Source organism: Pelophylax lessonae (genome assembly GCF_965119305.1).
Source record: "Pelophylax lessonae genome assembly, chromosome: 2".
In the NCBI taxonomy this organism is placed as follows: domain Eukaryota; kingdom Metazoa; phylum Chordata; class Amphibia; order Anura; family Ranidae; genus Pelophylax; species Pelophylax lessonae.
This window is the reverse complement of record NC_138769.1, coordinates 313,335,753-313,348,015: the sequence shown is the minus strand read 5'-3', so window position 1 is coordinate 313,348,015 and position 12,263 is coordinate 313,335,753. Positions and strand designations below refer to the sequence as shown.

Below are 12,263 nucleotides of genomic sequence, written 5' to 3'. Positions count from 1 at the left end.
TCTTCTTCCTCTTTTCTGTCCAGTGCTTGCAGGACCTGTACAGAGCAAGACACTGTGCTGACCAAGAGGGAGAAGAGCAGGGATTTAAAATCCCTTGACCAGCTTCATGGGCAATAACAGTTCAGCATCCTCAGAGGTAAGTAGAGCAGGGACCAGGAAGGGTGTATGGGGTTAGTTCTCATTTTTCTAAACAGTAAAATTTTAGGTGAATCTGCCAAGACGCTAAACATTTAAGGCCCCTTTCACACTTATGTGATCTAAAAGTCGTGCGATTTTACCACAATTTTTTTGCAGCGATTTTGACTGGACTTGAAGCAATGCCTATGGACCTCAAACGCATTTAAAATCGGCCCAAAGTAGTGCAGGGACTGCTTTGAAGCCGCTGCGACTTGAAGTCGTACAGAAATGAACGGTACTCATTAGAAATTATGGAGTACAACTTGTCATGCGACTTTGCAGTCCCAAATCGCAGGACAAGTTGCACAAGTGTGAAAGGGGCCCAAGTCAGAAGTCTAATAGAAACTGTATTCCTCCACAACACAGGCTGCAGCAAACTAGATTGGGGTTGGCAATGCCGACATGGTTTAGTGTCAATAAAAAAAAAAAAATTCTACTACCCCAGTATGCAGATACAGCCTTGGGTCAAAGAAAAAAAACAGTGTCTATCAGAAGTCTCTGAGCCAGGTTTAACTTGCAACAGATTTACCCATCCAGCAAGAAAGTGAAAGAATCCAAGACTAATGCCTCGTACACACGTTCAGATAATCGGACGAAAATAATCGCTTTCGACTTGGATCGCTCGATAATCTTATCGTTAGTACACAGCTTTTGACAGCCGATCACGACAGTTCATCCAACAAAATCCGAAGGGGCAAACACGAAAACTTTTGTCGTTCAATAGCCTAGCGAACGACAATCGTTTAATCAGTATAGTATGCATCCGCTAAAAATCGATAGGCAAAGACCGCGTATGATCAGAAACACTAAAACAGCATGGAAAAAGCCTGGCTGCCATTGTTTTTGTTTTGCACCATCTGATACGTTGCTAAGCAACCAGGAAGCTTTTCCAGAATCGTACGAAAAACAAAAATCATACGTTTATATGCATTGTTGAATTTGATATTAGTATCATGCAACAAAATGCGAACGATAAATCGTCCGATTATCTGAACGTGTATGAGACATTAAAGTGGTTGTAAACCCTCTCAAATACCCAGTGACTCGCCTCAGGTGATACACAGATGAAACAAACCCTCCTGCATAAGTTGTACTTGTTTAGCTATAGCCATCTTCCCCCTACATCCATTGAAAGTACAGAATTTACACAGGATCGCTCAGCTTTGAAAAGGGGGCAGATAGCTTTACTCAGTGAGGAGAGCTCTGAGAGCTGATTGAAGGGGAGGAAAGAACATGCCCGCTCCAACCCCCCCCAGGAACACAGCTGAGGTTGTCAATCTGCTGGCGCTACCTCTCCGGTCACCAATTTTCTCTTGGCATCAGGAAAACTTGTCAGAAGTGATACATGCTGATAGAGGAATGAGACAGCAGACAGAAATGACACTTAGTGTTCTGGATTGAGACAAGTATACACTATAGGAGGAATATACTTTGTTCATATTTCATGTCTGCGGTTTACAACCACTGAGGATGAAGCAAAAATTGAAGGTTTAGATATTTTCAGTACCTGGATAAACTGCTTAAGCTGCAAGGTGTCACTCTGCTGCTTATCAAGTTGCAGCATATTGTCGGAGAACTCCATCACCATCTGGGAGGGAAACAAAAAGGAAAAAAAGGTTATTGAGATGTCTTGGGATAAATCTACTGCAAAACAAGGCTTCTGATCTGAGTAGTTAACATTTAAATGCCAATTCTCAGTGCCAAGAAATGAATCCATCAAATACAGCACAGATTTTGCTAAAACATTTTCACTGAACGTAAATTGTGCAATGCAATTCAAAGACAAAGTAGTTTAATTGGGGTTCCACTTTAAAAGGTCCTTGTATGTGGTTACAAAGGGGATCAAATAAAAAAAAGGTTCCTTGTAAGATTGCTAAACACTCTTGTTCAGTTAAGCTTTGAGAAGGAAAGCTAGAATCTGATTGGTTGCCATGTCTTTGTAAATTCTCCTCCTATAGTGCAGGTGTGCAACAAATAAAAAGAGCAATGTAATAAAAACTAGAAAAATCAAGTTGCCATCTAAAGATAACTGCAGGCAGAAGACAGCGGCTAAACATAATGACAGAATACATCTCCACTGAAAAAGCCCACCAACAGGAAAACAGATAGGCTTGACACTGCTGAAACTGCTTGTCGCCTGGCTGTCATTTTAATCTTCTATTTTTTTTGTGCACTAGATGTCAGCAACAGCAGCCAACATTTGCTAACACTTTCCTTCTGGCTATGCTATATGAATGATTCTGCACTCTGCTCTAAACACTATCAGGATTATCAGTTATCATTAAGGCTAGGTTTACCTATGTGGGTTGAGGTTGTGTTTTTCCCCATGCATTTTGAGTCTTTGGGAAGTGTCTGTTGTCATGCAGTGGAAACCAGCAAAAAACGCACACACTGCATTTTTTATTTCTGCTATGTTTCCATTAAAGTCTATGCAACCTGCTGCACGTAAAAAAAATAAAAAAAAAAAATGCACAAATGTAAAAATTACCCATAGGAAATGATGTTAAATGGACTAGTGCATTTCTGCAAGACACCTAGGTGTGAACGTAGCCTAAAGGGCCATACACACTACAAGATTTTCTGAAGACTTTTTCCTTCAGATTTACCTTTTCTATGTAGTGCAATGGCCTGCCAGATTGCATACAAATGGAAAGTGTTTAGGTTTGACCTCATTATCTGGTTTTGTTAAGTCTAAAGGAAAAAATCTTCAGAAAATCTTAAAGTGTGTCTGGCCCATTAAGTGTACGTACGTAAAATTGGGAAACATTTTGGCTAGCACTTGTACCAGTGGCTTATCCAAAATGAAACTGACATGAGACTAAAAAAAATTTAAGACAAGACAAACCATCTCTTTAAAGGCCAGGATGCTAGTTTAAGATTTTTCTATGTCCAGCTGCCCCCCCCCCCCCCCAAAAAAGGGCTATAGCTGCACACCAGTCTGTTACATGCATTACAAGTAACTTGTAAAACATTACTTGTGTTATGTTGAGGGAAAGAATTCTGCTTTTTCTACTCATTGGGAATTTGTAATCAACCAGCCCATATGTTCTGGTATGTTGGTCATATGATTCATTACAATTTACATCAGACCATGTGCGGGACAGGCAGTGGATCCAGAAGGTATATTATGTTTGTTAATTTGACATGGCATAATTTACAGATCATCTCTACCAAATAATGGCCCATCTACTACGGAATCCTAAGCTGTATCAAAGAAAAGAAAGCCAGACCACATCATTTTGTTAAATAATCACTGATCAATGGTACTGATCGCTCCTCATCAGCATATTTACTACTCTTGACTTGTTGCAATAGATTTTCATGCTCATCTAGCTGCACAGTGCGCATATCAAAGCAAAAACCTTACATGTAAATGAGCCCTGAAAAAATCGGCCATACAATCGGCCATACACTGAATGATCAAATGATCCAAAATAGCATTTTTTTTAATACATATCCACAATCCCTAGTGATTACAATGGCAGCATATAAAAAACACAGAAAAATCACATCTAATGTAAGATAAGTGTTTACCTGTCAGCTAAAGTGTTTTACCATCTGTACTTTATACAGATTCAAATTGTGAAGAAAATCAGGGGTTTGAGCTGCTGCATGGCATTACCTGCCTGACATTCCAATCCTGCAGAATTGCTGAAATATGTCATTTTTCTAGTGGATGCTTCTCCTTACTAGGATCACATGATGAATCCCAATATTGTAGGTTTAAAGGAATTTTGGGGTTAAGCAGTTTACAACTCCCAAACCAAAGATGACATTTACAGGAATAAAAAGGAGAAGTTTACCTTTTGACAAAAAGGTAAAAAAAAAAAAAATGTGCAGCTATTTTTGTTGCAGGAGCCTGTAAAGCATCGCTGGCTGTGATTGGCAGCAGCGGCAGCCAACTGCTCCCACTGCTTCCAATCAGGAGTGTGAGTCCCCCAGAGAGGCAGAGGACAGGCTTTTGTGGAAATTGCTGGATCGAGAGGGGGGCTCGGGTAGGTATTAGGGTAAGCTGCTGCACACAGGTTTTTTACCCTCATGCATATATAATGCATGAAGGTAAAAAAAAACCTTGTGCCTTTACAACCACTAACAATCGTGTTTGCATGCATGAACATTCAGGCTGTGAGAAATCCATACTTTACCTAATGTAAAGGCCTCTGTCCCCCTAAAATACATTTTATAAGACTGGTGACACCTATGTCCTCTATCCCACCAACCACAAGTCTTGTAACTTCCCTACACCTGAATATAAGGGGCGGCATATATAGGAACTGATCTCCATTTTCCTCCTGCAGCCTTTCAGTACATATCTGATGGCTATTCTGGAGAAAGTTCTCATGCATCCCAGAAATCAGCTTTAAATCATGCCTTTCCCCCTTGGCCCTAGCCACACAGCATGCATCCTGGGAAGGCTACATCATCAACATCTCTTCCCCCCCCCCAGATGATGTGCAGCACCACAGTTCCAGAAAGTAAAAGGGAGATTAATTATTCTGCCTATAGTGAAATTGGCCACCATGAGAAGATGAGGGAGGCCTTTGTTGTAGTTTTTAGGATAAGGGTGAACTGCATCTTTAATATTGAACTCCAGGAAGTGATCTTTAAAGAAGAAGTAAACTCTCCCCTTATGAAGCGGTTTGATAAATAAGCCAGTATGGAAATTAATTTCAACAAATTCCACATTAAAAATAAACGCCCAATAATTGGTTTCTTACTGTTTTGCAGCAGCTTTAAAAATCCTCCTCCTTGCCACAGGCAAAGCATTGAGGCACTGCCATTTAAACACCCCCATCCACTGCTAATTGCAGCTTAAGGGGAGGGGTGGCAGGCAGGTGGAAAAAACAAGATTTAACCATGAATTTTTGCAGCCCTCCAACCACATTAAACAATGCCGTATGAAGAATTGCATAGATCCAACGTTAAGTTTAAAGTGGTAGTAAACTCTGCTTTTTCACTTTTTACCTACAGGTAAGCTTATAATAAGCGTTAACTGCAAGTACAGTAAATATTTCCTAAATGTGTATTGTTTAGGAGATAACTGATTAAACCCACATGGAATAATAAATAAAAAAAAAAAAAAAAAAAAAAGTAGCTGCATAAATAATAGAAAGAAAAAAAAAAATTCACAATCTTGATTCACCCCCCGCCCCCCTAACGATCTTAAAAACAGCATTTCCTTGATTCTAAGGCACCTTGCACACGATACTCCTGTTAGAGCATCTACGTTTTCTGGCGTAATTGTAATGCGTGCATTTTAGCGCGAATTCGCGTAAATGCACGCAATTGCGCATAGATTTATTCTAGCGTTCTGGATATTTAATTGACATTTTAGGGTCATTTGCGCGCATTCGCGCGTATTTGCGCACATCAGGCGTAAATTACTGACCAAAAATGCAGATTTTTCTATTTTGTTCTTACTGAAGAATAAGCGGCGCTCAATTACGCGGCTGTGTGCATAGGCACATAAGAATGAATGGGCTCTATTTTAGCACAGAAAAAAAAAAAAATGCTGTACTGAGCATTTTTAAGCTGCAGTGTGCAAGAGGCCTAACTGAGCCGTTCTCTGCTCACTCACAGCTGTCAAAAAAAAAAAAGCCCCCAAATGTTTATCCACATGTTAAGGCTGCTAGCTAACTATAAACACAAAGCTCTGTGAGGGCAGTTTACCCTCCTAAAGCGCAGTTCCGCTGGCTTTTGTATTTATTCAAAAAGTGTAGCTGTTGACTTTTAATAAAAACACGCACTCACCTGTCCTACGGTCCAGCGATGCGGGAGGGAGGAGCCTCGGATCTCTCCATCTTCTCCCCTTGGCACCGGCATCTGTAGTCTGGGCACCTGGCTGTGACACCTTGCGGCCTTACAGCCGAGTGTGCACTGCGCATGCGTGAGTCGCGCTGCGCGTCCTGAATGGACGATCAATCTTCTGGGACCTGTGATGTGTCCCAGAAGATCGCAGATTGTAGACCCACGTCGCTGGACTCCTAGCTGTCTCGGCGGCTCACTCCCGCTGTGTTCAGACACTGTGGGAGTCGGGCCGGAGGAGGAGGAGGAGAGGCGGTGATTGCCTTCTCTCTTTCCCGATCGTCGGGGAAAGTATGAGAAGATTCGCCCACTTGTGTAAACAAAGCAGGCAGATCTTCTGTGAGACAGGGAGAGATCACAGTATTCAGCATAGCTGAACCTGCGATCTGTGTCACAGAACCCCCTCCCCCCCCCCCCCACACGTCAGTAAGCATGAGGCTTACATTTAACCCCTTGATCACCAACAGTGTTAACCCCTTCCCTGCCAGTGTCATTATTACAGTAACAGTGCATATTTATAGCACTGATTACTGTGGTAATGTCACTGGTCCCCTCAAAAGTGTCACTTAGGGGTCCGATCTGTCCGCCGCAATGTCGCAGTCCCTCTCAAAAAAAATAAAAAAAAATAAAATGACAAATCTTTCCCATAGTTAGTAAACGCGATAAACTTTTGCGCAAACCAATCCAAAATACGCTTATTGCAATTTTTTTTCCAAAAATATGTAGCAGAAAACAAATTGGTCTAAAATGTTAAAAAATTTAGATTTTTACATTTTTTGGGGGGAATATTATATATCAGAATGTGAAAAATATTGTTTTTTTTTTCCAATATTGTCGCTCTTTTTTTCAAAACTTAAGATCGCACAGGTGATCAAATACCACCAAAAGAAAGCTGTTTGTGGGGAAAAAAAAAAGGGACGTAAATTTTGCTTGGGTACAGCGTCGCACGACAGCACAATTGTCCGCTAAAGTTATGCAGTGCCAATTTGAAAAAAGTGGCCTGCTCTTTGAGCAGCAAAATCTTCCGGTCTTAAAGTGGTTAAAGGCGAAGCCTTTTTCTGACACTTGTTGCTTACAAGTTAAAATCAGTATTTTTTGCTAGAAAATTACTTCGAACCCCCAAACATATATATTTTTTGTAGCAGAGACCCTAGAGAATAAAATGGCGATCGTCGCAATCTTTTATGTCACACTGTATTTGCGCAGAAGTCTTTCAGACGCAGTTTTTTGGAGAAAAAATACACTTTAATGAATTAAAGAAAAAGAAAGTTAGCCTAATTTTTTTTTTGTATAAATGTAAAAGATGATGTAACGCGGAGAATCGTGAGAGAATAGTGATCTTTATTCAAAGCAAAAAAAAAAAAAATTGTGATTCTCATTGTATCCAGAAATTTGTGTGATATATATATATATATATATATATATATATATATACACACACACACACCAGGGCTCAACAAAACCCAGGCACTAAGTCGCAATAGTGACTGGAAATCCCGTCCTGGCACCTGGGTTACACCGCAGCAGTGAACAGGATCCACCCATGTGACCAACCCGTGGGTGCACGGACTAGCATCAGGCTGGCCAATAATTGAGGCCACGGCTTTGTGGCTTGCTGCCGTTCTTATGTGAAAACCGGCAGCCTCTGGTGGACGGTGCTGTGATGAGCGCGGCTTGCTCTCACTGCCTGTTCACTTCCAACATCATCTTCCCAGGCTGACAGCCGGGCTTGATCAGTCGCCCTTAGTTCTGCTGAGTGGACGGGCAGTGCTGCCTATCAGTGCCGCCTCCTCATTGCCATTTTTTTTTTCCTATCACTTGGCACCAGGCGTGAGCAATTCTTATTGCCCAATGCCCCGAACATGCAGTTCTGGTTACTAAATTTAAAAAAACTGGCTCCTAGATTCTAAGCAAATTTGTCAAGCCCTGAGATATAGAGATATATATATATATATATATATATATATATATATATATATATATATATATATATATAATATATATACCCACACGTACCCTAAAACGGAGAGAGGATTCCTCCTGTCACAAAAAATATTGGATTTTATCAGCACACATGTATGAATAAAAATCACTTGTTTTATTACAAAAGCATTAAAAACCCATACACAGTATAGATAAAATCCATAAGGTCATCAACCTAAGTGGAAAGGCCTAGCTACCTTCTGGATTTGGACACTGTACTGTACTTTGTACTAAACTAAAAGCGGAGTTCCAGTCAGTATTAGGTTTATTAAAAGTCAGCAGCTACAAAAAGGGTAGCTGCTGACTTTTATTTAACACGCACTCACCTGTCCCATGATGCGGCCGTCTGAAGCTTTGCTCACCTCTCACTTCACCCCCTCATCACAAGTGTGGGCACCCAGCTGTGACAGCTTGCAGCTTCACAGCCGGGTGAGAGTCGCGCTGCGTTTCCTCAGTGACCAAGCAATCTTCTGGGACCCCTGATGTGTCCCAGAAGCTTGCAGGTAGGGAGGGAGGAGAGAACTTCTGCTCAAACCGCCTGAGCTGAAGTGGGAGCGGGTATCTGTCAAAACTAGGTACCCGCTTTCCTCCCCATCCCAAAAAATGACATGCCAAATGTGGCATGCAAAGGGGTGAGGAGTGCTTAAAAGGAAAATTCACATTTGGGTGGAACGTCGCTTTAAATATTGGTTCAGTTTACATAAATGATTTAAGGCGTCTGTGCTTTATCCTCTTATGGGGTATATCAAGTCTTTCCATTCATGTTGATGGTCTTATGGATGTCAACGATAATGTATATATGTTAGGGTTTCACAGATTTTATTTATTTTTTTTTTTTTTGTATGAGCGAGTACAAAAACGAGTGCTCAAATACACGCCGATACTGATACCGTGCAATCTGAGCCCATAGAAAATTTATAGGCTCAATTCGCACTGCAAGTCATTTGCACAAGAATGTGGTGCGATTCCTGTCCAAATCACATGAGATTTCCCCCACTGCTCCTGTGTGAACCCAGGCTGAAATCATTACAACAAACATGGGATCACACAGGAGCAGTGCAGGGAAACCACATGCAATTCAGGCATTCCTGTTCGAATCCCACACAATTCTTTGCAGTACGACTTGAGCCCATGCATTTTGTATGGGCTCGAATCGCACCACAAAAGGTGTCGGCTTTAGTTATTGGGGCATTAGTACAATTACTTAGTATCGTCACTGACATAGGTGCGCCCCTAGTATGCGTGCGCACTGTATCGGACGCACACTGGATGTGCCGCTGATGGAAAGAGCCTTGCCACGATCATGATGACTACCGTGCATGGCTGGAGAGTGGGGACCCGGGACGGTGAAGTGACTTTTACCATACACATTTCTCCATGTGTGTGTGCGCTGATACAGTCCAACATTTTTTTTTATGCATTAGGAAAAATCCTGTCAGTTTCAGGCTGTTTAGATGATATTCAAAGCAGCAGCTGGTAAAGTCACTGGTGTTTCCGCACTGCATCGGCGTCACACACTGAGTGTGCCGCTGATGCAGAGCACCATACCACGATCACAACTACCGACAACTCACTGACATAGGTGCGCCCCTAGTATGCGTGCGCACTGTATCGGACGCACACTGGATGTGCCGCTGATGGAAAGAGCCTTGCCACGATCATGATGACTACCGTGCACACCTGGAGAGTGGGGGACTGGGATATGATTTTTTACCACACATTACTTGCGCGAGTGCGTTTGCGCCAATAAAGTAACTTTTTTTCATTAGGAGGAACCCTGTCGGTTTTAGGCTGTTTACGTGATATTCACAGTGGCAGCAGCTGGTGAAGTCACTGCTGTGTGAGCACTGCATCGGTGGCACACTAATGTGCCACTGATGCAGAGCACCATGCCACAATCATGACTACCATGCACAGCTGGAGAGTGGGGACCCAGGACAATGATGTGATTTCTACCACATTTCTCGCATGTGTGCACCAATAAAGGCCAACATTTATTTTTTTTCCCCTTTTCCCTCAGGAGGAATCTTGTTGGTTTTAGGCTGTTTAGGTGATATTCACAGCGGCAGCACCTGGTGAAGTCACTGGTGCAAGTGCACTGCATCAACAGCACACTGAGTGTACTGCTGACGCCAAGTGCTGTGCCACGATCACAACTACGGTGCATGGCCAGAGATTTTTTTTGCTTTAGGAGGAATCTTGTCGGTTTTAGGCTGTTTAGTTGACATTCACAGTGGCAGCAAAAGTCCCTGGTGCGTGCGCACTGCATCGGCAGCACAGTGAGTGCCACTTATGCAGAGCGCCATGCCAGGATCATGACTACCGTGCACGACTGGAGAGTGGGGACCCGGGACTGTGATGCGATTTTTACCATACGCATTTCCCTCACGCGCCACAAAAGTCCAACGTTTTTATTGCATTAGAAGGAATCTTGTCGGGGTTTTGGTGGCATTCACAGTGGCAGCAGCTGAAGTCACTGGTGCATAGGAACGGCATCAGTGGCACAGTATGCGCCACGTATTCAGAGTGTTATGCCATGATCGTGATACCGTGCACGGCTGGAGAGTGGGGACCCGGGGCAGAGATGCGATTTCTATCATACACTTTCCCTCGTGTGCCACGAAAGTCCAACGTTTTTATTGCATTAGGAAGAATCTTGTCGGGTTTAGGTGACATTCACAGCAGCACAACCTGAAGTCACTGGTGCATGTGCACTGCATCGGTGGCACAGTGTGCGCCACTTATGCAGAGCACCATGCCACGATCGTGACTACCGTGCACAGCTGGAGAGGGGGGACCCGGGGCAGTGATGTGATTTCCACCATAAACATTTCCCTCACGTGCCACAAAAGTCCAACGTTTTTATTGCATTAGGAGGAATCTTGTCGGGTTTTGGTGGCATTCACAGCAGCAGCAGCAGCTGAAGTCACTGGTGCATACGAACTGCATTGGTGGCACAGTATGCGCCATGTATGCAGTGTTATGCCAAGATCGTGATACCGTGCACAGCTGGAGAGTGGGGACCTGGGGCAGAGATGCGATTTCTATCATAAGCATTTCCCTCACGTGCCACAAAAGTCCAACGTTTTTATTGCATTAGGAAGAATCTTGTCGGGTTTTGGTGGCATTCACAGCGGCAGCAGCTGAAGTCACTGGTGCATACGAACTGCATCAGCGGCACAGTATGCAGAGTTATGCCACTATCGTAATACCGTGCACGGCTAGAGAGTGGGGACCCGGGCCAGTGACTACGCGCTACTGGAGGGAGGGCTTAGTTGGAAAGCTAAGCGCCATAATGTGCTAGTACGCCGTGCATACTAGCACATTATGGAATTAACCTTTTCGCAAAGACTTTACTACGACTTTGAAAAATAGATAAATCCTGAAGATAAAAAAATATAAAAGGGGGGGGGGGGGGGAGAAAGAGCAGGATTGAGAATGAGAACCGCTTTTGTTGTAACATGGTAATGCTCAATAGGATTCTGGTGATTGGCTTTAACTCTACAGAAAATTAAGCTGCACGTAAAAAAAACAAAAAAAAATATGGAGGAATATTAAAAATGGCAGCAGTAAAAATAAAAGCGTCCCCCCCCCTGTGGCAGTGGGTACAATACATAGGTCAGCAGTGGTTCGGGGAAAGTTGACAGGGAGAGGCCTAGTCATGGCACAGCCTGCACAGCGGGTTCTGCTCCCTCACGAGGCCGCCTGAGGCGCAGACAAGGCCGTAGTTGCCGTTAGTCAGTGCGAGGCCTCAGCTCCTCGGCTGACGACCTGTCCTCTGCTCGGAGAGCCCTGGCTTTTGTGGCCTTCCCCTCCTCCTTCGCCTCATGTGTGCAGACAGACGCAGCGCGGCCGCTCGTGAGACACTCACCGTCAACGTGTCATCGATATACAGGGGAATCTGCCTGGTATCGAAAGGGAATTCCTCCTCTCCGTCCCTGCAAACTGCGACCAGCCTCGCCATCTCTGCCACTTCTCGCAGATCCTGCCTGAACCACAGCAGATTACAGTGTCGTAAACAGCGAGTGCACACACCCCGCCCTCAAACCCCTCCCTGGTCTGCTCGTCCGCCGCCGCCAATTCGACACGTCAACGACGCTTCCGTATGCCAGCCGGCGAAGGCCGAGCTATAAATGCCACTTCACCTCACGTCAATTGCTGGGGGGATTTTTTTTTAAATTGTCGGCTAATGGGCCATTTAGTTAAAGCGGCTAAGCTGTACGGGGGGAAAATGAAACGAATTAACTGGTTGGCGAATCTGCGGGCTCTGCACACGTCCTGTTTGAATGCAAAAACTT

At 43.7% G+C, this 12,263-nt stretch overlaps 1 protein-coding gene across 1 annotated transcript in view; it reads right to left on the bottom strand.

Annotated features, from left to right (window-relative positions):
• The window catches only part of GGNBP2 (gametogenetin binding protein 2), a 56,037-nt gene extending 44,033 nt beyond the window's left edge, over positions 1-12,004 (bottom strand). Inside the window, exons 1-2 of the mRNA XM_082248350.1 lie at positions 11,837-12,004; positions 1,685-1,765 (exon numbers count right to left, since the gene is read on the bottom strand). Of these exons, the coding sequence (XP_082104476.1) occupies positions 1,685-1,765; positions 11,837-11,929 (174 nt within the window). The 5' untranslated portion in view covers positions 11,930-12,004. The remainder of the gene's footprint in view (positions 1-1,684; positions 1,766-11,836) is intronic.
• Positions 12,005-12,263: the final 259 nt, after the last annotated feature.